This window comes from Lycium barbarum, chromosome 4, assembly GCF_019175385.1.
Source record: "Lycium barbarum isolate Lr01 chromosome 4, ASM1917538v2, whole genome shotgun sequence".
Lineage (NCBI taxonomy): Eukaryota > Viridiplantae > Streptophyta > Magnoliopsida > Solanales > Solanaceae > Lycium > Lycium barbarum.
In genome coordinates, this window is record NC_083340.1 from 26,476,998 (window position 1) to 26,502,019 (window position 25,022).

At 36.9% G+C, this 25,022-nt stretch overlaps 1 protein-coding gene across 1 annotated transcript; it reads right to left on the bottom strand.

Moving 5' to 3' along the window:
• Nucleotides 1–235: 235 nt before the first annotated feature.
• LOC132635649 (TOM1-like protein 9) lies at nucleotides 236–15,038 on the bottom strand. Its single transcript, XM_060352125.1, has 10 exons — nucleotides 14,730–15,038; nucleotides 8,729–8,807; nucleotides 6,949–7,047; nucleotides 6,735–6,851; nucleotides 6,215–6,375; nucleotides 4,875–4,956; nucleotides 3,748–3,833; nucleotides 2,419–2,607; nucleotides 1,507–1,940; nucleotides 236–1,173 (listed from the first exon to the last, which is right to left on the bottom strand). Exons 1-10 carry the CDS (start codon nucleotides 14,828–14,830, stop codon nucleotides 500–502), a joined length of 2,022 nt encoding a protein of 673 aa, XP_060208108.1. The 5' UTR covers nucleotides 14,831–15,038; the 3' UTR covers nucleotides 236–499.
• Nucleotides 15,039–25,022: the final 9,984 nt, after the last annotated feature.

Below are 25,022 nucleotides of genomic sequence, written 5' to 3' on the forward strand. Positions count from 1 at the left end.
CAGAGAACAGCGGAAGACACTGTAAAACTTTGACTTCCCCAGTTGTAGCTCAACAAACAATGGATTATCCTACTATTACAATTCTGCAGGCAAGGCATTCATGCAATATCTCCCTAGTGAGCCATAAAGCTCTTACTGGTACAGGGGTTCACAGCGCATCTAAGAACTTCCAGGTAAAAGCACAAAAACTGCATGACAAATTATAAGTAATAACAGCACCCAGCTGCACAAGACAAACATAAATGGAGATATTCTATACATATTCCAGCTGGCAAAAAAGGTTTGTCGACTTCCTTTCTTTGTGATCTTGGTTTTACTCTCTACAAGAAATGTACACAAACTCTCACAAAGAACCATTAAATGTGTATGGACTAAAAGGAACAATGCGCCAAAATTAAGTATTGAGGAAAGAATCAGAACAAACAACAGAAGCTTGATTACTAAATAGACGTGAGAATTATATTGAAGAAAAAAAGAAATGTGAAGAAACCAGTCACAGTCACATGCTCCCAGCTCTGCCAGGAGTAGTTTTGGATGATTTGAACTTTGAAATGTCAACAAGGTCCCCAAATAGTTTATCCTCCGGCTTTGAGGGTTTTCCAGATGGTATGTACGAAGGAGTTGAAACTGGATAGGACGAATTATTTAGGACTCCATCATCCCTCACAGAGAGCCCAGACATTCTCTGATTAAGAAATTGTGTGTTCTGTGGTTGGGCATAACCATAGCCATAACCAGCCATTTGGTTGCCATACATTTGTTGTTGGGCATACATATAAGCCATGTGCCCAGGTGCCATTTGTTGTGGAAACATACCCATCAATTGCCCACCTTGGATTTGTTGAGGATGCAAGCCTACCATCTGATTGCTTTGCATAGCCTGGTTCATCATGGCAGGCTGACCACCAGTAATCGGTTGTGCATACATACCATGAACATGCGAACCACCAGCCAATTTCTGGCTGTTAGCTGCCATCAGCTGGTTATTTTGCATTGATAAAGCATTCGGACTACCGGACATTAGCTGATTGTTGTGCATTGGTAGAGCATGTGGACTACCTGGCAATAACTGATTATTTTGCATTGGTTGAGCATGAGGATTCCCCACATTTTGGCCATTCTCTGCTGCCTCAGCTTCCCATGGAGGTGGTGGAAAAGAACTGCTTTGACCGCCTAATAAGAAATTGGACAAGCACTATGTGAGTAACAATTCAGAAACTCAATGAGCAAGAGGTCATAGAATTCAGGCAATACATGAGGCACAGAAATTGGGATCTACACATGAGGCACACCAACTTCAAATACAGCAATACTTAAGCATAACCCTGTTTAACTCTTCGCTAATATAACTAATGGTTGCTCAGTCTTTTCAGGTAATAGAGAATAATACTGAGGATGAAATTCGACCAATAGCTAACAGAGTACACATTTCTATAGAACTTCATACTCGGACAGAATGCATGCAGATTTTTTTTGGAGATAAAACAGAATGACAAAGAAATGCACCATAAACTGGAGAAGATGATTGCTGTTGCTGCGATATCTGTCCGTTCCAGGCCACATTAGAGCCTTGTGTATGTGTTGTACCAGGGACACTTCCATTCGGATACAAAGCTGGCTGGGTAGAATTGAAAATCTGTTGTTGAAATTGAGGGGACAAAGGATGCGTCTGCCCAGCTGAATATGGAGATTGCGAGTTGCTGGGTGATGAAAACATGTCAACAAGAGCAAGGGCATTCTGCTGTGAAACAGGACTTGCAGGCTGAGGTTCTCCACCAACGGGAACAAGGGCCAGGATATTCTCAGTCGTAGGTGAGCCGAAATCATCTCCACTTAGAAGATCAATTTTCGGGTCAACTTTTGTTGTTGTTGATGGACTGCTAGCAGATGGAGGAGCAGGAAGAAGCAACTGTGTCCCTAAGCTAGCACTTGATGTAGATCTGAAAAACACACCAAGCGACTTAGATGAAAAAGATTGCTTCACATCTTTTTGAAACTGGTAACCGTTATGATTGCTTCACATCTGTCTACGACTCAAAAACTAAAATGAATACGCAGGATTTTCTATCATATTCCCCCTTTTCTTTGGGAAGTTAAAGCTTATTTAAAGTACAATCACCTAGCACTGAATAGGAAAATTCTACATTGCAAAGAATAAAGTCTCATAGTTGGTAATTCTTCATCGATCTTGTAATAGCAAAAGATTAAGGAATTCTTAACCTTTAAAAAGTCCTAATCTAAATGATAATAACTTTAAGGTCACTCATTTTAAGCAATTAAAATTTAATATTTCAATCTAGAAAATCCACGTATACTACTGAAGCTATGAGCTCTCTCAAAAAGAAAGTAAATCAAGCATATTGAAGTCTGGAAATACAGAGGTCAAATAGGAGGATGACACAGATAATACTTGTTTACCCTGGGTCTGATTGTTTGCTGTCACCGGTGTCAATAAGTGGAGCATCAACATTTACAAGTGGTTGAGGTGGTTCAGATTTCGGCTTTTCCACTTTAACAGAAGTTCCAGAAGCAATAGCTTCATGCTTGGCCAATACACGCTGCAACTCATCATTCAGTGCTAGCCCTTGGCAGAGCAGTGATTCATCCCTGCATCAGGCATATATAAGGATCCACAGGAATCACAACCAAATGGCTCATAACAAAGATGGCACAGCAGAGAGGAAAAACAGAAAAGGCCCAGAATAAGAATAAGAGATTCGATTTAAGCTTTAATATCAAGGCCAGTCCAGCATATTGTAATGCTTGATAAATATTGCAGTCCTGACTGAATTATTAGAACTTTACTGCAAAAATAATGACAGGAGATGGCATTAAAGACGGTTAGCCTGTACTTCTCTTACCGACAATGACTTACCAAAGTGGTACTCCCTCCGTCCCATAATAAATGTCACCTTAGCCAAAAAAAATTGTCCCATAATAAGTGTCACCTTAGGAAATCAATGCATATATTGACTAGTTTTTTCCAACTTTGCCCTAGGATAAAAGTAGTAGTAGTATTCTAAATGATGATGATTGGATTCCCAATGTCAAAAGATGGACTACTTGTGCATATGCTCTAATCATCAAGAGGAAAAAAAAAAAAAATTTACATAAGGGTAATTTGGTAAACTTCACACTTCATCATTGATGTCTTAATATGCATGTTTTTGACTAAGGTGACACTTCTTATGGGACAGAAGGAGTATAAGTCAGAAGCTTCAACTTTTTATTTAAACTTAAGCTCTTTTACTAGAAAAAGGAATTCTTAACTGCGTAACACATAAATAAATAAATAAATAAAATGAAATCTATTACTTCAGCATAAAAAGAAAGAAAAGACACTAATCAATTAATTCAGAAAAAAAAAAAAAAAAAACAAACACTCCCCCCTCTTGCTCTCATTTTCCCAACAGAACATGCTAAACTGCAAATGCAAACAGTGGATAAGGCTCGGAAAAGAAAATTACTTGAAAAACTGGTTTGCAACACTTTTGCAAACTTTAAAACGAACTTCAAGTTTGAGTTGGGAAATTGTAGGAGTAACAATTTGTTAATCAAACATTGATTTGATAATAGTTTTTGGAAAAATGGATAAATTTTAATATGTCCAAACGGGACCCTAATCTCCCCATCAGTTCACTTCCAATACGGATATAGTACCAACAAAATCTAATTTTTTGACAAATGTATCAAGATTTTAGGGAAAGGCACTTAACGAGAAGTAGTCTGAGTAAAACAAGGCCTTACGTAGTTGAGTTTACAAGGTGTACTACTCTTTGCTTGTAGGTGCGACATTGTTCAACCAAATCAACAATCACCTCTTGTTTCAGCCCCTGTAAGCCGACAAGCAAAGACATTATCATAGTGAACAAAGAGCGCCAACCCAGCCAAAAAAAAAAAAAAGATAAAATTTCAGCACAAAAGAAAACCTCAAATAAATTTAGGGAAGTTCAACACTAAATATCCAGCATTCTACTTAGAGGTAAATATTTCTCTAAGGTGCGAGTGTGGGACTATGTGAGTTGACAACACTATGCCGCGACTTTTATCAGAGTAAGAATATCTTAATTGTTGAATAATACCCTTAATAGAAAATCCTAGTTTCTTGGCCTTCGATTTCTGCTAATACCTGTTGTTTCTTTGCTTCGATTATCGCATTATTTTGTTGTTGTTAATGTTCTTTTTCCAGAATGCTATGTAATGATTTTGTCATTATTCGCTATGTCTCCTTTGCTTTTGTACGTTATTTTTAAAATTGCTTTGTTTTTAGTTACTTAATTCAGTGTTGTCAAAGGCGCGCTTAAGCCCTGAATCGAGGCTAAAAACATGTTGAGCGCTTCGCCTCTCTCCATGTGAGCTTCAGTGTCATCATCAAGGCTCTAAGACTTACCTTTCCTTGCCAATGAGCCTCTCTTGAAGAGGTGACACTAGATAATTGATATTTCACTTTATCGTAATGTTTTTACAATTTCTTTGTCTATGTATTTGTTATTCATGCTTATTATTATTATGTCTTGGATTATATATATATATATATATATATATATATATATATATATATATATATATATATATATATATATATATATATATATATATATATATATATATATTGCACCATTGCACCTTTTTCATTAAAGCCCACGCTTTATTTGCGCTTAAAGCCCCAGCTGACCTTAGAGCTTTTTTGCGCTTTTCGCTTTTGATAACACTGCTTAAGCCTAGGGTCTTCAAGAAACAGCCTCTCTACCTCCATGAGGTAGGGGTAAGGTCTGCGTACAATAACATCCTAACCTCCCGAGACCCCACCTTGTGGGATTACACCGGATATGTTGTTGTTGTTGTTGTAATAGATGCTATGAGCAAGATTCTACCTCTTTGTTTTCAGGATCTAATGCACTCAGCATTTCAGCAAGGACATCCATGATACCACGTGCATTTTGGATCTCTGTCAAGCTAGCAACACAAAAAGAAGAAAATGAACATTAACTACCACAGCAAGCCTAGCAGCCGAAAGATAAGCGGTATAGGGTATTAAATGCCATTCACCGTCAGCTGCAAATCACTCATCTTGCTTCCCTTTACAAAACAGAAATGCATCGTCCACCATAATAATATAATATGGTGGGGGGATAACACGTGAGTCTGTGTGAAGATTGGCATATAGAGTGCAGATTCAGAAGTTTAGCAGAAAAGTCAACCTTAAACGAAATCCAAAGTAATTAACGACAGGTCTAAATAACTTGTTTTTCTCCTGCGGATCCTACATGGGATCACTTCAGGGATCTCAGGACCACATTTTAAATTTGGATGGTAGACTCATCAGATCTTACCAGAAACAGGTTCTAACAATTATTGACACTTGAAGGACAACATAAATGAGCTCAAATTAGTGTAAACATGTAACATCAAGTCTAGATATGATAATGCATTTCAGAAGAGAGAGAGAACAAAAATCATAGACAAATACTATATCAAATACAAATTCTGAAATAAAAAGAAGTAAGACGCGAGAATAGATATTCATATATATTTTATTACTTCTATTTACAGCTGAGCAGATTAATCTTGAATTGTGTAATCTAACATCTGGATTTCACAAAATACATCAAAATGAAGAAAACTAGTATAACTGGCGAAGTAGTAGGAGACTACTACTGATCCTAAAAACCCATTAGTGATCCTACAGAATCCTACAGAATCCTACAGTGTACCTGCTATGATCCTCCCACTTTTCAATTCTACCAGAGATTTTAGATCAACTCAGTGAACTTGGATCAAGACCCTATAATCTTTGGCAGTTCAAGCAGACATTGCACAATAAGATATATGACATACCAGCAATCAGTCCTAAGGGTTACATTTTGGGCAATAAGAGAGTATCATTGCTGATAGAGGAAATTAATCCTAAGTTCTCTTCAATTCTTTGTTGCACTGTCATCAAGTGATGGTTTTCCGTTGACTTTAAACATGTGTATACTTATCAACTGCCTAAATTTACATTCGGTGGAGGCATTGAGCTCAACCATCAAAATATGTCAAGGTATTCCCTAAGAAACTGCTCATCAAAAAGTTGCGCAGGGACAAGTAGGAGAAGTATTCTCCTAGACTGGCTCTCCATTCTCGCTTTTCAACATCAATTATACTAACTGCACTTGCTGATAGCTCCGCAACAGGACAAGAAAAAACAGAGAAAGAAACATAGAAAAATGACCTCAAGGCTGGATATTCAGCCTCTGCAGAAGTCTCAGCTGCTTCCTGTCCAGATTCAGGATTCCGGAGATTCTGTGGGTATGAAGCCAGCGGATGTGTTTGGGGAGGTGTGAACACAGGGGCTGATTTCTCAGATCTCTGAGGGAATACAGCTCCAATGCGCTGAAACGTCAAGCAATATGTTTAAAACTCCCTTTTGAGAAGCAACAAAATACTAAAGGAATGACATGGCATGACAACTGTGAATGAACAAACTACGTGTGGTGGAAGCTGGAAGTTTGGTTCAATAAGCATCTATATTGGAATTTTAGCAACCATTGAACTGTTTGGATATATGCATTCCTCCAACAACTACTATGCTGCAACTGGACCCTATACTAAGTAGTTGCTGATTGGATGACATGAAAACTGAACTATCACCAATTGACCCAGTTTCTTTTCTTAATTGTTTAGATACCTACTAATGACATGAATAACTATCAAATGCAGATACACAAATTAAAACCAGTAGGAAGACTTACCAGCAACTCCTGGTATGCCCCATAAAATTGTGGATATCTTGCCCTTGGTCCTCCAAATGCTTCTTGCCATGTGTCTATCAAAATTAATACTTTTTCCTTGACATGCAAGTCAGGTTGCTGTTACAAAACAGTACATAAAGATGCCTTAACTTTGTGAAGAGAGAAAAAAGTTCAAAGAAGACATAGGGGAATTTGAGAGTCAGCAAAAAGTTACCTTCTTTTTTACAATTTTCACCATCTCATGAAGGAGATCTTTCTCAGCAACATGCATATGGACAATATCCCCACAATTCTTCACAATTGTTTCCAACAGCTGAAAAATGGAACTCAAATTATAATGTCCAATCAACTTATTGATTTGATAGGCTGGAGTTCTGAGTTAAAAAATGTTAAAGCAACAGTAAATCAAATTTCAGTATTCCTTCATGATTTTTAGAAACTTAAAAGATGACATGAAAATTTTCACACTCTCTCATAAGGTCACACTATTAATGAAGGGACATTTAGGCAACTAAAGACTCTTAAAGCTTACAGGTTGACAGAGTGAAAATATATATGTATTTGAATGCTAAGACATGCCTACTTTGAGATACAGTTTTTATGTCCAAATCTTGTAGGAGTTAAGGAAAAGTGAACTTATCAATTTTCCACATAAATCTACTGAATCATGTTTTCCTTTGCTCACTAGATATTAACAGAAAGGGGAAAATAGTGTATGAATCTACTTGTGGTTATAAAGAAAACTGAAAGGAGTCCTGTACAATTCTATAAACCCAACCAAATGGTAAAGCTTTCTCTACTTTAATGCATCACAAGAGTTCAACTAGATGCATAACAGCAAGGAGTGCATTCAATTAGATAACTTGTAATAGTTGAACGTGATTGAGAGGGGCAGTCATATCAAAGTGAGAATGACAGAGGAAAATAAATTACTTGACATTAATTTCCAACATCAAGTGAAACCAAGATCCCAGCCTTATCTTCATCAATCAATTATTTCTTATTGCTGAAACTTTTCTTTCCAAGTATTATATTGGCTTGCCCAGAAAATTTCTTCTAGTTGTAGAAAATGGCCAACTTAAATCGATTTCTTATATAGTGGTTTCACAACTATTTTGTTCAGAAAAGAAGCCAATCCCCGCGGAATGAACAATCTTTACTATAATTTGACTTAAGCTTTAAGGAAATGGGTCAAGTAGCTCGAGATCATATAAACCCCTTTGGAAACCCTTATACTACAATGAGATACAAGTACAGGATTCTTCAGCACCCTTCCGCACGTGGAATTTTGGCCACTTTTTTGAAAGAAGAGAGAAAAGAGGTTCAACAGTAGCGGGCCTAGAATCGAGGGAGATAGATTAGGCTCAACAGTCTAATGAGTCGACCTGGAGTAATGTTAGTGGATCGACAGACTAAATTGAGGGAGGTGTAAACCCGGAGTAGCTCCATGAGTTGAGTTGAGGGAAGAAGCCTAGACTTATCGAACATAAAGAGAGAGCAGTTGTGAAAACAGACTCACCAAAGTTTCACTCTGTTACCAGGTGAAAGATTCTAAACATTCACCTCAAAACCTTAATGGTGAGTAACTCAGGATCATCATAAACCATTTTGGGGTGGAAACCCTAACACAACCTATGAGGGACAGCTGTAGCATTCTCTAACTGTTGTAAATTCATTGCAAGTTTGGCTAGGTACATATTAAGGTCACATCTATAGGTAACAACCACCAAATAAAGCAAGAGAAATCTCAAGGACAAAGCCTTAGTACTAGTAGTGTACCTAGAGCCAAAATGTACAGCAATCTGAATAATATCTTTAACCTTCTAATTTGTAGATGAACATGAAACAATTGACGAAAAGAGGTAGCATAAATTTAACACCTGAACATCTCCTACGCAAAACAAAGAATGACAAAGTAACACAAAAGTTGGAGACTTAACAGTCCATATGAATGAAGTGTTAAAGCATCAATTTTGATGGCTTTAGAAGCTTACTGTCAAAGCAAGAAGTTGGACTTTGGGATTCTTACTACCAAGACGTCTTTTTATTCCTTTCACAACATCTTTGGCTTGCCTGGTAAAGCCACAAAAGAACATAAATATCAATAACAACTTTAAACAATCTTAAAGGTAAAAGCACACACCTTTATCAACAACCCAATAAAACGAGAGAAAATTTAAAAAGACAAGGAAACGTGAGCACCACTACATGATGCAAGTACAATCTACTTCATTGGATTTCTATTTAATATTTTTCTTTTGGGGAAAAGGTAAAGCTATATCTTGTTAATAATCCGAAACACCACAGATGTGAAATATTACAGAAATTATTTACAAAAGGTCTAAAGATCACACTGCCAGTTAACCAAAAGAGCTAAGAAAATATACCATCTACAGGTTCATATTTTGACCAACAAAACAAAAACTTTTAAGTACCAGAACTTGAGTTGACACACAGAAAGTCATATTTTTCAAAGCATCTTCAATTCCTTCACAATACCCAGATTTCCATTTAATGCACGTAATATTTATCGTCAATCTGAGTAATAAAATTATCAACTGTGCATATGAGGTGAAACCCTCTGGAGCCCAGAAAAGGACGTCCAAACATGGAACACATGTACTGCAGATACAGCTAAAGGACAGACTTAAAATCATTTGAACAGGCTGCACTTTCAGATGCAATCAAGACTCTTTCTTTTTTTGTGGGATGGTAAGTTTGTCAGGTGCACTCACAGTTAAATGGGTGCAGCCAACATCAAACCAATGATCTTCATTAAGTTAGTCCACCTAGTTTAGGCAAGGTCCAAAAAAAAAGACTAGTCGAGAATGCAAGTGACTTGAAGTAAATTGTTGATACCACCCGAAGTCATAAGTGCTTAATGTGTAAAATGCTCTTGTTATTTTGTTTTGTTTGAGGATAAGCAAAAGTGTAAGTTCGAGGGAATTAATAAGTTGGGAATTAACGTCTTTTACTTGAGTTTTTTTTTTTTTTTTTGAAATTGGTAACTGTATCTATATTTCATCCTGATCAAAACAGTACATAGGTTGTACTGAACCATATTTACAAAGGTATTCCAACTTTCTGAGATCCTACTCCTACATTGAATCTAATACATCAATGATGGAGACTGTATCAGTGGAATAGACCTGATTACACCAAAAACATAATAACATAATACAATTCAGCTTGATTTTCTGCATACTATTTTCTACATTTTCAAAACACCTAGAGTTTCTCTCCTTCCAGATTGTCCACCAAATGCTAGCAGGGACAATTCTCCATCTCCCTCTGTTCTTTGCTTGCAACCCTGCCTCCTCCCAGCTGTGAAGTGCCTCTGTAATCCTTCCAGGCATAGTCCAAGATATACCCTTAAGATTTAAGAATAATCTCCATAGTTGTCCTGTTACCTTGCAATGTAGGAATAGATGGTTAACTGTCTCTGCATCATCACCACAAAAAAAGCAACTGGAGCATAGTGGCAACCCTCTTCTCATCAAATTTTCTTGTGTCAACACTGCCTCCTTAGCTAGTAACCATATAAAGCATGCTACTTTATGTGGAATTTTTGTTTTCCAAATTTGTTTCCATAGCCAGTTGTTGACTGTCCTGATTCATCCATCTGTAAGCTAAATTTACCTTGAAGATTCCCTTGCTATTGTCCTGCCACCATAACACATCTTTCCCTGTCTCCAGTCCACTGAACTGCTCTATTGTACTAAAAAATTCAGCTACCCTTGGAATTTCCCAGTCATTTAAATGCCTCCTGAGATTAAAGCTCCATCCTTGAGGGGTCCAATGATCTGCTATACTCCTTTGCTGGTGCAATACAAGATTATGTATGGCTGGGAAAAGTGATGCCATCTTTCCTGCCTCATGCCAAACATCCTTCCAGAAATCAGTCTTCACCCCATTACCCACTTTTATCTTGGTATTCAGCTTGAATTCATCCCACAATGCTCTGATGGATCTCCATAAACTTACTCCATATGGTGTAGTAACCACTTTTGTCATCCAATTATCCTCCTCTTCATACTTAGCTCTGATGACCTGCCCCCACAAAAGTTGATTCTCATTATCATTATTGTACTTCCATAACCATTTCATTTTGAGTGCTTTACTATGAACTTTCAGATTCTTGATCCCTAAGCCTCCATATTTCTTCCCTACTAACAAAGCTTTCCACTTCACCAGATGATACCCTTTCCTTTCTTTGTTCCCTTGCCACAGAAAGTTCCTCCTTATGCTATCCAACCTTTTGATAATCCCTGTTGGGATAGGGAACAAAGACATCATGTATGTTGGTAGAGCATCAAGAACAGAATTAATAAGTGTCAATCTACCACCCAAGGATAGATATTGAGTCTTCCATCTTGCCAGTTTTTTCTCACATTTCTCAACCACACTGTTCCAAATTCTTATGGATTTAGACTTTGCTCCTAAAGGCATTCCAAGATAAGTGGTTGGTAGATCACCAATTTCACCACCTAAGATAGCATTCAACAACTCCATATTTGGCACTTCATTGATCGGGTATAAGAAACTTTTCCTCCAATTGATATGTAAACCAGAAAATCCTTCAAATAAAACCAGAATTACCCTTAGGATTTTAAGTTGTTCTTCTTCTGCATCACAAAATATGAGAGTATCATCTGCATATTGTAGGTGAGTAATCTCCATATTCTCCCGACCAGCTCTTGCAACATCAAAACCTCTTATCCATCCATAGAAATTTCCAGTTTTAACCATTTTGTTGAGACCCTCCATAGCTAACAGAAATAGAAAAGGTGAAAGTTGATCTCCCAGCCGGAGTCCTCTTTGAGTTTTGAAAAAACCTGCTGCTGGTGACCCATTTATCAGTACTGAAAAGCTTACTGTTGAAATACAGTATTTGATCCAATGTATCCACTTTTGCCCAAAACCCATACACACCAATAAGCTCAGAAGATATCCCCAATTAACATGGTCATATGCTTTCTCAATATCAAGTTTGCACAAAATTCCAAGCTTCTTTTGCTTCATTCTGGAATCTACTGCTTCATTCTGGAATCTACTGCTTCATTGGCTATTAAAACAGCATCCATGATTTGCCTTCCTTTGATGAAGGCCATTTGTTGGGAGTCTACCAGTTTATCCATCACTCTTTTCAATCTTTCAGTGAGAATTTTAGATAGAATCTTGTAAATGCTGCCAATCAAGCTAATTGGCCTGAAATCCCTCATCTCTTTAGCCCCTTTCTTCTTTGGTATAAGAGCTATGAATGTGGCATTGAAACTTCTTTCAAACATTCCTTGTTCATGAAAATTTTGCAGTGTATTCATAATATCTTGCTTCACCACCTCCCAGCATTTGATGAAGAATCCCATAGTGAAGCCATCTGAACCAGGTGCTTTATCAGTTGCACATAATTTTAAACATTTCAGCACTTCACTTTCCTCAAAGTTTCCTTGCAGTGACTCCTCCTCCTCCTCTGACAACACTGGGCAGTTAGTAAAATGACAAGTAGGTCTCCATTGTGTTGTTTCTAAAAATAGCTTTTGATAATAACCCAACAATTTCTTCTTCAATCCTGACTGGATCCTGCGTTATTTCCCCTTGAACAAGCAGTTGATCAATATTGTTGTATCTTTTATGTGCATTTGCCATCTTGTGAAAGAACTTCGTATTTCTATCACCTTCCTTTAACCATAGAGATCTTGATTTTTGTCTCCATGATATCTCTTCATTTTTAATCAGCTCTTCATACTCCATCAGCAATGTTGCCTTTCTGACTGTGGCATCTTCTGTCATCCTCCTTTCTTCAAGAATTGCATCCAGCTTTGCTATTTTGCTTAACAAGGATCTCCTTTGTGCACCCAAGTTTCCTTGCTCACTTCTACTCCACTCCTTTAGCTTAATTTTAAGAGCTTTTAGCTTAGAAGCTAATATGAAATCAGGTCTTCCTCTGAAATTAAAAGAGTTCCACCATTCCTTGACTCTATCAGAAAATCCTTCAGTACCTAACCACCAATTTTCAAATTTGAAGTAATTCTTGTTTCTGTTCCAAGATCCACCTTGTAAAGCCATCTTTTACTTGAGTTGTAGCTTCTTTAAGTAAAGGTTCAACAGCATAACTAACTTATTTTGTTGGTTTCAAGGTCTATGAACTCAAAAGGAACAAAAGACGAAGAATTGTATCAAAAAGATTGAAGGAAGATCATGTTTTCAGCAAAAAGTTGAAAAATCAGAGAATTAAAAAATGGGGAAAAGGGAAAAATAAGGAGAAGATTTCCATTCATCTCCGCGATTGAAAGGAATCACACAGAAACAACATGCTGATCCAGTTCACGATTCCAACCGTGTGGTTGATGAAGACATGAAGTTCTGGACCTAAGACAAAATGGACAAACGTGGAGATGATTCCCAAACGCAATTGGTCTAGGCAAGTTTAGCATCCGCAAAAATCATGGACTTGGCAGAGACTTATTCATTTCTGGCATTTCTTCACGATTAATACAACGCTTTGTTTCGGCTAAATTCGTTATCCACTGCCATCTTTTCCAAGTCAGAACTCATGTAACTTCAATAATTAATAGTGTTCTCAAACAAAACATTGGTTGATTTTCCTTTGCTAAGATGCACGCCTTAATGGCATTTTCACTGAAACAACACCTTACAGTAACTTCAATAATTAATAGTGTTCTCAAACAAAACATTGGTTGGTTTTCCTTGGCTAAGATGCACGCCTTAATGGCATTTTCACTGAAACAACACCTTACAGTTGGCTACATTTAGGGCTCAAACGCACCTTTGACAACACAGTCAGAAAACTTATTAAAAAGAGGTTTTGGGTTTGATAAGTAAAAATGATCTATCTTTTAGGATATTGGGAGTACCATTTGACACCAAGGCAACAATTATAAGAATTCAATGGGCTGGTAGGCCAACCGTTTCAGTTTATGGAACAGCTATATCTCCTTGCACGCATCATTGGCACAAGGAGAGGATAAATCCGATGCTACACAATACATATAAACAACAGATTATACAACGCTATTTTCAGACCCAATCGACAAAGAAACGCCATAGCTTCGAGAATTATCATGTATATTCGGAGGAGTAGCTCATCAGAGTTTTTAAGGAAAACAGTGCATTGGATAGCATAAGATACAAAGAAAAATGAAGTTACGACTAAGAAGGGCCATTTCGTTCATCATGTCAACACCTAAGAACTCACAAGGACAATTTTTTTTTTTTTTTTGATATTGTGGTGTCAGGGCCAGCCACCTCCCACCAACAACAAGTACCAAATAACTCTGTCCACCAAGGCTAGGACAGATGGGAAGAAATCACCTAATTTTTTTTGTTTCTGCTGGGATTTGAAACTGAGACCTCACACTAGGCCACACCCTGGGGGCAGCTCACAAGGATATTTTTCCCACACAAAATGATACGCAAACCCTAAACTAGACTTTGACTACCCAGAGAGACCTAAAGACTAAAGCTCACTGATAGGCAGTGCAAAAGTAATTTCATATTTAGCAGGAGATAACAACAAAATCCTTCAGTTCCTTTTTGCATAGTGTAGCTTGTACTCCCCTGACTTCCTAACCAAACAGGATTTAGCCTAATCAATCACCTCATCTAATTAACAGTTTTTTGAAGAAATTCTCAGCAGAGGCACTATTAGTTTTTCCTTTTAGATAAATAGGACAACTGCCATTATATTATACATTCATCTAAAGTATTGTAAGTCTTCAACAACTTAAAGCCGTGTGGCTGAAGCTGCGTCATGTCATGTCTAATCACATCTCCCCCATACTACCTCTACCCCTCCTAAAACAATCCCCAATAAGTCTTCAACAACTCAACTCACGAGCAACTACTTACATCTAACTTGGAAATTCAGTTAGTTACACTTAGAGTCAACTCTGTGATATTACTCAAATCATATAAACCAAAAATAAAAAATAAAAAGCGGCAAAAACTAGAGGAAGGAAAGAGAAGCATATATACGCAGGATCGTGATTGCAAATATCGCAGATCTCGAGATTCATAGCCCAATCAGGACCTATCAGCATATCGCTCGTTGCTCTTTCCACCATTGAATTCACCATCCTTAAATACTTCTATTCACCTCCGATCAGTCAACTCCCCGGCGATTTCAAAGCAAAGATTCGCCGGCGAGATTTTCAATCCCTCAACTTAAGAATCAAACAGTTTTTTAGAGTCACACGCCTCTCCTTCTCTCTCTTCTATCTATGCGATGGCGATCGCCCCTTTTCTTTTCTTTTTTTTTCCTAGCTTAAATTTTTCATCCAAAAATATCAATAATTTTATAGCCCGTTTGGATAAGTGGTTAAAAATATTTTTTTTATTTTATCCAAACATTACAACAGGTCTAAAAGTTATTTTGATCTAAGAGCACTTAAATAAGCCAATCCAAATGGGCTCTTAGAGCCTGTTTGAATCAGCTTATGCCTATAAGCTGCAAACAGTTTCTAAGATAAAAAAATAAATTGGGGTAGTCTAACTTATTTTTTTTAGCTTATAAGCTGCTTTAGATAAGCTAAGTCAAATAGGCCCAATTATTTTTTTGAGCTTATTTTAAGCACAAAATGACTTTAAGTTGGCCAGCCAAACACTCAAAAAAACTGAAAACAGCTTCTAAGCAACTTATAAGTCAATCCAAATGGGCTCTTAGCTTGTCCGACATAATTCAAATTTTGGCTTCTTTTTTATCCATTTCGAAAATATGAAAATTTTTCTATATTGAAAATTCTTTATTTGCATTTCTGTTTTATCTCAAGGAGGCAATACTTATGTGAAGTGTGAACCCTACTATAAATGATTTTTAATATTTTATATATCTTTAATGTTTGATAATGATAATGTTCTAAGTCAGTATATGCTCACATTTTATTAATTTATCATACTACAGTGCCAATTTTCTTCGTCATAAATTATTAAATAAATAACTCTATTGGTCAAATTTAAACAGATGGTAGCAAATTATCTAATGTGTAAATAAAAGGCATGTAAATTGAAAGTTTTTTAAGAAATTTTGTGTTCAGCTAGATGTAATCAAACAAATTAGGACAAGAAAAATATTATTAACAAATTATTAAAATTAAACGAAAGAAAAAAAAACAAGAACTAAAAGTAGCCAAAGAAAAGGAATGGAAGGCGGCGAATGGGAGAAAAAGCATGTAAAGTTCATTATGTCATGGAAATGTTGACTTTTGTTGATGACCGTACATTCGGCCGACATTTTTTTTTATCCGACGATAGGGATTTGTTTGATAAAGACTCCTCACAGAAAGTGGTCGCGTCACCATGCATTACAGGCAGCCGGTTTACAATAGTTCGAATGTAATCTAAGTAGGCGTTTGCCAAGGAAAATCAAATATTTTTCACTTTATATGGAATTTTAAAGTTGGAGTCGTGTTTGGTTATAGTTTTAATAAGAATATTTGGTTATTTAATTATACTGAAAGTGAAAAAAAAAAAAAAAAGTAAAAATAAGGTTTTTAAGTGTTTTTCAAATTTGTATACATAAATTTTATGGCCAAATACTAATTTTTAAATAAAATAAAAGTATCTTTCGGGAAAAGTGAAAATTTCTCATGGCCCCACGTATGCTCTTTTTGGAAATTGGAGACAGGTCCACATAATTTTTAGATGCTTAAAATTTGGACCGTATAAAAATTAAAAGGAACTTGCACTTACTTTTTTGTCAAGCACGAATGTTACACTGTTTTATGACACTAATCAATGGAATTAAACAGCATCCGGTCACATTAATAGTTTAAACGTTAATATAAGCGGAACACATAATCAGAGTTTCATGCGGCATTAATAGACAATAATGTTTCATTAACTAACTAGTAAATTTGCGCGTGATTAAAGCAAATCAAAATAAGAATAAATAGTACTAATGGTTTTAATCTTGTAATATAAAAAATTAATCTTTACTTTTTGATTAATTTTTTTCTCTGAACTTCAACCATAATACTATCAATTGTTTTAACACAGTAGATTTTAAAAATTGATATCAAATGAGGAAAGAAAATCCAGCCCAACACATTCAACCCCGAGTACACGAGAAATAATGCAATTTTAAGCAATAAGCCAAAATATATATTCTCTATTACCAATTAAATTCATTTCATCTATCTTCTTGTGTATATTAGACATCTTGGTTAACAATGAATTAAATATTATCATTTGTTTTATTAGTTGTACAGTCAAATCTCTCTATAACAGCATTGTTGGGTCTGAAATTTTTTTGTTGTTATAGAGAATGATTGTTATACACCTATAACATCATTGATATTTAAATAACTTTTCGCCGTTATAGGCAAAATAGATACATAAAATTTAGTTCTTCATTTTTAATTGTCAAATTCTAAGCTTAATCACACTTTGTATAGCAAAGGAAAATATTTAAATGATGAAAATTATATATTCATATAATAATTTTGGTCATAAATAGTGTACTAAAGGATTAAATATTTGGTCAAAATGTCTACATTATTATTGGTAATCATAAATATTCTATTTTTATGAAGATGGTTAATTATTATGTTACCAAGAAATAAAGATAGCTGTTATATGGGAGGTAATTTTACAAAGACCGTACTGTTATAAAGTTGGTTGTTGCTGTTATAGGTAAAATGCTATTATAGAAAAATAAAATATAACATAAAAAATTAGTTCCGAAAAAACTTGGTTGTTAGATAGAGATGTTGTTATATGCGGATGCTGTTATAGAGAGGTCTGACTTTACAATAAGAAGACATATGCTAATTAGCCAATTCCGGCATCACTTATGCCATTTGTTATAAATTAAGTTCAATGACATATTATGAAAATTGTATTGAAAATAAGAGTCTGCAAATACGACATCTAACTAATATAACATCGGATTAATACAATAAGAACCCGCACCATCTGGCACAATTTATCACAAATTAAGTTTACTAATAACAATACGAGAATTATTTATATACATATAAGAGTTTGCAAATACGATATTTAAGAAATTTAATCTCCGTTAATGCAATAAGAGCAAGAACACAACAAATTAATTTAATACAATATTGAGTTCCTCTAAAGTTATTTATCTCAAAAGAAAATTAAGGATCTCAACATATTCTTTAAGATTTTACGTTCAAACTCCCACAAACTTGGATAAATTCAAAAACAGCAGTGCTAATTCAACTCAAACTTTTTTGATTTGTTAAAACTATTTATAATAAAATCATATTCAAATTAATTATGTAGAATACAAATTCAACGCACAAAAAATGAGATTATTCAAATAAAATAAAAAACAGCTATTTGAACAAAATTTACTCTTTTTCGCTAGAACTAAATTTTGAAACTTCAAATATGCGAAAATAAAGTTTGAATTTTTTTCTCAATCAATCAACTTTGTCTAGATGAAATTATAAGTTCATTTACATTATTTTTAAGAAAACTTAGATCAAGCTTTTTGGTATTTAAATGCTTTAAGAAAAAATGTCAATTGGAAGCAATAATCAACTAAATGTATACACAATGAGAAAAAATTTATGTTATAATTAAATAAACAGAAAAGGGCCAAATATACCCTAGTACTATTGGAAAAGGATCAAATACACCCTTCGTTATATTTTTGTCACGCCCCAAATCTGGAGTAGCGTGACCGGCACTCGATGCCAAACTAGGCCCGAGCGAACCACTCTAAATCTGAAACTCTGGGGAGTAATATATATATATATATATATAGAAATACTGACTGTCTCGTCTAAACTGCACACACACCCAAAATATATATACACAACTGAGCAAGCCAACAAGGCTGCTTTGATCGTACAAAACCAACAGTATCCAACAGACATATACAAGCCGACAAGGCTATCACACAGACATATATATATATATATATATATATATATATATATATATATATATATATATATATATATATATATATATTGACTGTCTCGTCTGAACTGCACACACACCCAAAATATATATACACAACTGAGCAAGCCAACAAGGCTGCTTTGATCGTACAAAACCAACAGTATCCAACAGACATATACAAGCCGACAAGGCTATCACACAAACATACTATATATAGGACTAGTCTACAAGCCTCTAGGGAAAGACTATACCATGGTCGGGATAGGGCCCCGGCCCATACAATCTATAATCAAAAGAGAGAGACTCCAAAGACCTGGCAACTCCGAACAAAAAGAGAGCTCACCAATCAGCTGATATCAGATCCTGCCTACTGGGGAGGTCTATCAGTCTGTCGATCTGTACCTGCAGACATGAATGCAGCGCCCCCGGAAAAAGGGACGTCAGTACGAAACAATATACCGAGTATGTAAGGCAAGCGATAAATGAAACTGAACTGAAACAATACAATCTGGAGGCCAAAAGATGCCCGGAATATCTCACCTGACCTGTCTCATATGAAATGCAAGATAATACTATTATATACCTCATTGACCAAGTGGCCAGGCAACTATAAAATCTCACTGGCTAAGTAGCCAGGCAATATATCTCACCGACCCGTCGGCCAGGCAATCTGTCTCACTGACCCGTAGGCCAGACAATCTGTCTCACTGACCCGTAGGCTAGGCAATCTGTCTCACTGACCCGTAGGCCAGACATATCTGTCTCACTAACCCGTAGGTCAGGCATAGCTGTCTTACTGACCCAATGGTCAGGCTAAAGAAAATACATATGTATACCATGCAGTATCTCATGCATATGCTGAGAGAAAAAAAATACTGATACTGTAACATGTCTCTCTTGTTTCTATATAAACTCAAGGACATAGGAAGGGGATATGGCCCCTCGGAAAGAATAACATAACACTCGAAAACTATGCAATAATATGACAAGCTCTACTTTGACAAATCCCTAGTCATAAGGTTCATTACATTCTTACCATATATGGAATCATGCCAAGAAAAGAATGAACAACCTTAACATACCTTGTCATTTCCTTAACTACTTAACGCTTATCCTTCCGAACTTGCAAATCTATATTCAAGATAATTCATACCAAGGTCAAGCTATTGAAACTCTGATAAGATCAAGCTAGACTAATAAATGAGCCAACGAAAATCTAACAGCATTTCCTCTATATTATCTACTTCCTCAAAATTCCAAAACAACTCCCAAACATCACTAACAACATCAACCATAACGTAATCAAGATACTACATGACACACATCTACAAATTAGTCCGAAACTTCCTTCAAAAATCAGTCCATAAGCCAACAACATCAACATATCTATCTACGACCTTTATGCCATGTTTTCCTTTACTTTAAGCCATTAAAATCCTCAAAAAAAACTACTTAATATCAAACTCAAGATGAAAAACATACCTTATAACTTGAAGAACTTCACCTTTCACAATTTACCCTAAAGCTTATCCACCACAACTTCAATTAGAAGTACGAACAAACTCCTTCCATGAACTAGTTAAGGATTTTATAGCTTGATCTTCTCTTGAATTGATTTGGAATGGTTTGGAGTGTCGGAGAGAGCTCCTAGGGTCTATAAGATTCTATTTTGGTGAAAATATGAGCCCCAAAGTCGTGGCCTTTCTTTGATTCGTCGTTAATCTTACAAACCCGAGCCTAATTTGATGTAGGAACTCTTAAATTTGCTATGTTTTGGTGTAAGGATATTGGATGAATGTCGTGCGAGGTTCTAAAGAAGTGTGGGAATGAGAAATGGTAAAAAATGAGGTGATTTAGGTGACTCAGGGGGTATATATAGTGGTCCAAAATCGGGTGGGCTGGTGGGCCGAAATTGGTGGGCCTTTTAAGTGGCTTCTAGAATTTCCACGCAGGTTCGCGGGCTTCTGGCAGTCCGTTTTAAAATGCCCATAACTCCCTACTCTTATGTCCCATTGACAAACAGTTTGTTGTGTTGGAAACTACACTCGACGAACTTCATTTTAGGCTCTTGAAACACCTAAAAACTCCTGATATACCCAGAGATATACCTCTCTATAGTTGACCCAAAAATTTTCCAATTTTTCGACAAATTTATTTTCTTCAATTTGCTTAATCCCGGAACCTTCAGACACTTACTTAACACTTTTTAAGAGTATTCGAGGTGTAACATTCTCCGAGCTTACGTTAGTTTACTCACAAGAAAATTTTTGAGGTATAACATTCTCCCCCCTTTTAAAAACATTCGTCCTCGAATGTTAAACTCTCGGAGATTCTATGGAAGTTTCGGCAGAGCTTCCTCTGTAATTGTACCACTACCATTCTGTCACAACAATCCAAAATATATAGTGCCTTACATGGCTACAACAACAACGACAATAATAGCCCCACACGACTAAGAAACTATAAAAAAAAAAAAAAACATTACGCACCTGAAGACAAGGATGTCTCTGTTTGAACTTCTTCTGGGAGTGGAAACAAATGTGGGTATCTGGACTTCATATCTTTTTCAGCTTCCCAAATCATTTCTTCCCTATTATTGTTTCTTCAAAAAACTTTAACTGAGGCTATATCTATAGTTCTTAGCCTCCGAACTTTTCTATCCAGGATTGCAATGGGAATTTTTTCGTAGGATAGTTGCTCAGTGATCTGGACATCATTCACATGTACCACTCTAGAAGGATCTCCAACACACTTACGAAGCATTGACACGTGAAAGAATGGATGGACTGTCCCCAATTATGAAGGTAGATCTAACTCATAGGCTACTTGGCCTACTTTACGTACAATCTTGTAGGGTCCAATGTATCGAGGGCTAAGCTTACCTTTCTTACCAAATCTCATAACGCCTTTCATCGGTAACGCCTTTCATCGGCAACGCCTTCAGGAATACCCAGTCATTAACTTGGAACTTCAAGTCTCGTCAGCGATTATCCGCATAAGACTTCTGTCGACTTTGGGCTGTTAATAATCGATCCTGAATAAGCTTAACTTTCTCCACCACTTGTTGGATTAAATTTGGCCCTACTAACTTCGTCTCTCCCACTTCAAACCATCCAATTGGTGATATACACTTTCGTCCATATAAAGCTTCATATGGGCCCATCTGAATACTGGAATGGTACCTATTATTGTACGCCAATTCAATAAGCGGTAAATGGTCATCCCAATTGCCTCCAAAATCTAGCACACATGCCCTTAATATATCTTCAAGGGTCTGAATAGTGCGCTCAGCCTGTCCGTCTGTCTGGGGGTGAAATGTTGTGCTAAGATTCACTTGAGTCCCCAAACCCTCCTGAAAGGATCTCCAAAAGTTCGCCGCAAACTGTGCACCCCTGTCGGAGATAATGGATACAGGAACACCATGAAGTCAGACTATCTCCTTAATATAAAACTTCGTATAATCCTCGGGGGAGTAAGGAGTCCTGACAAGCAGAAAATGTGTTGATTTTGTCAGTCTATCAACAATTACCCATATATAATTAAACCTAGGCTGAGATCGGGGTAGGCCCGAAATGAAATCCATATTAACTACTTCCCACTTCCAAGTTGGAATCTCCGTAGCCTGCAATAATCCACCGGGCTTCTGATTTTCAATCTTTACCTGTTGACAATTAGAACACTGGGCCACGAACCCTGCTACATCCTTCTTCATTCCATCCCACTAATAAACCTCTTTGATGTCGCGGTATATCTTTGTTGACCCTGGATGGGTAGAATAGTGGGAGCAATGAGCCTCCGCCATAATCTTCTGACGTAACCCCGCAATATTGGGAACACACAACCTACCTCGATACCTGAGGACTCCATCTCCAGTAATCCCGAATGGTGATTTCTTTTTTTGTGGAGATGTATCCTTGTAATAGGTCAATGAAGGGCCTTCATACTGACGCATTTTTACCTCGGCTACTAAGGATGATGTTGTTGTAGTCTGAATAGTAACTCTTGTATTTCCTAAATCTATCACTCTGACCCCCAAATTGGCTAACTGAAGAAGCTCATGAGCCAACTCCCCTTTTCCAGCCCGCAGTTATGCTAAACTACCCATAAATTTGCGGTTGAGGGCATCTGCTACCACATTCACTTTCCCAGGTGGTAAAAAATATCAACGTCTTAATCTTTCAGCAATTCTAACCACCGCCTCTACCGCAAGTTTAGCTCCTTCGGCTTAAAGATGTACTGAAGACTTTTATGATCTATATAGATGTCAACATGAACGCCATATAAGTATGTCTCCAGATTTTAAGTGCATGAATCACGGCCGCTAACTCTAGGTCGTGAGTCGGGTAGTTCTTCTCGTGCTTCCTGAGCTGTCTAGAAGCGTAAGTAATAACCTTATCGTGCTGCATCAGTACGCAACCCAATCTAACCCTCGAAGCGTCACAATAGACAGCATATCCCTCGGATCCATCTAGAAGCGCCAGGATTGGTGCTGAAGTCAACCTGTGCTTCAATTCCTGAAAACTCCGCTCGCATGCATCTGTCTATTGGAACTTGGCTGCCTTCTAAGTCAACTTCGTCAATAGGGCAAAAAGAGAAGAGAAGCCCTCCATAAATCTTCTGTAATACCCTGCTAAACCCAAAAAACTATGAACCTCTGTCGGCATCGTGGGTCGAGGCCAAGTCTTCACAGCCTCTATCTTTTGAGTATCCACTTTGATGCCCTCATCTGAAACAATATGCCCTAGGAAAGCCACAGAGTTTAGCCAGAATTCACATTTGGAGAATTGAAGAACTTCACCTCACACAATTTACCCTAAAGCTTATCCACCACAACTTCAATTAGAAGTACGAACAAGCTCCTTCCATGAACTAGTTAAGGATTTTATGGCTTGATCTTCTCCTGATTTGATTTGGAATGGTTTGGAGTGTTGGAGAGAGCTCCTAGGGTCTAGAAGGTTCTGTTTTGGTGAAAATATGAGCCCCAAAGTCGTGGCCCTTCTTTGATTTGGCGAGATTCATTGTTAATCTTACAAACCCAAGCCTAATTTGATGTAGGAACTCTTAAATTTGCTATGTTTTGGCGTAAGGATATTGGATGAATGTTGTGGGAGGTTCTAGAGAAGTGTGGGGATGAGAAATGGTGAAAAATGAGGTGATTTAGGTGACTTAGGGGGGGTATATATAGTGGTCCAAAATTGGGTGGGCTGGTGTGCCGAAATTGGTGGGCCTTTTAAGTGTTTTTGCGTAGGTTCGCGGGCTTCTGGCAGTCCATTTTAAAATGCCTATAACTCCCTACTCCGATGTCGTATTAACAAACGATTTGTTGCGTTGGAAACTTCACTCGACGAACTTCATTTTAGGCTCTTGAAACACCTCAAAATTCCTGATATACTGGGAGATATACCTCTCTGAAGTTGACCCAAAATTTCTATCCAAAATTTTGCCAAATTTTCAACAAACTTATTTTCTTCGATTTGCTTGTTCCCGGAACCTTTAAACACTTGCTTAACACTTGTTAAGAGTATTCCTTAACCTTATAAGGGTTTCATGACCTCTCCGAGCTTACGTTAGTTTACTCACAACACAAACGACACGAAAATTTTCAAGGTGTAACAACTTTGGGTCTGAATATACCCCTGTCGTTATACTATTGGTTCAAATATATCCTTCGTCTGTTGAAGTTGTCCAAGCACTACAAAAAACTGAGTAATTTGAGGAGGTTGAAAGTTGCAATTCGCGGAGGTTTTAGCCTTCACTATTACAATCCTACGTGGCACTAACATTTGATGAGGTGGATGTTACGTGGCATGCCACATCAACAACTTACTTCTTCCCTTTATTTGTTCTTCCACCAATAAAATTCCCTTCCCCTCCACCATCATTGCCACAAATTGAGCCTTAAAAATTGAACATAGAAACCAAAAGTAATTTAAACGTTATCAAATATCAACTATTTTTTAGTTGAACCATCTCAATTGGTGGTATTGATGGTGGAGGGAAAGGAAATTTCAATGGCAGAAAAACAAATAGAGAGGAGGGGTAAAATGGGTTAGGGCTGCTGAGGTGGCATACCACGTGGCATCCACCTTATCAAATGTTAGTGCCACGTAGGATTGGTTGTCCAACTTAGACAACTTTAACGGATGAAGGATATATTTGAACTAATAGTATAACGACAGGGGTATATTTGAACCCAAAGTATAACACAAGGGTATATTTGGCCCTTTTCCAATAGTACAAGGGTATATTTCACCCTTTTGCCGTTAAATAAAACACAACTAAGTTACACGTTTAAAATGTATGAAAAATGTTACTGAAGCGGTCAAAGGATTAATTACCTAACAATGACTCTACCCAATACCACAACACAAATCAACTTGCTCGCACACTGCCCGG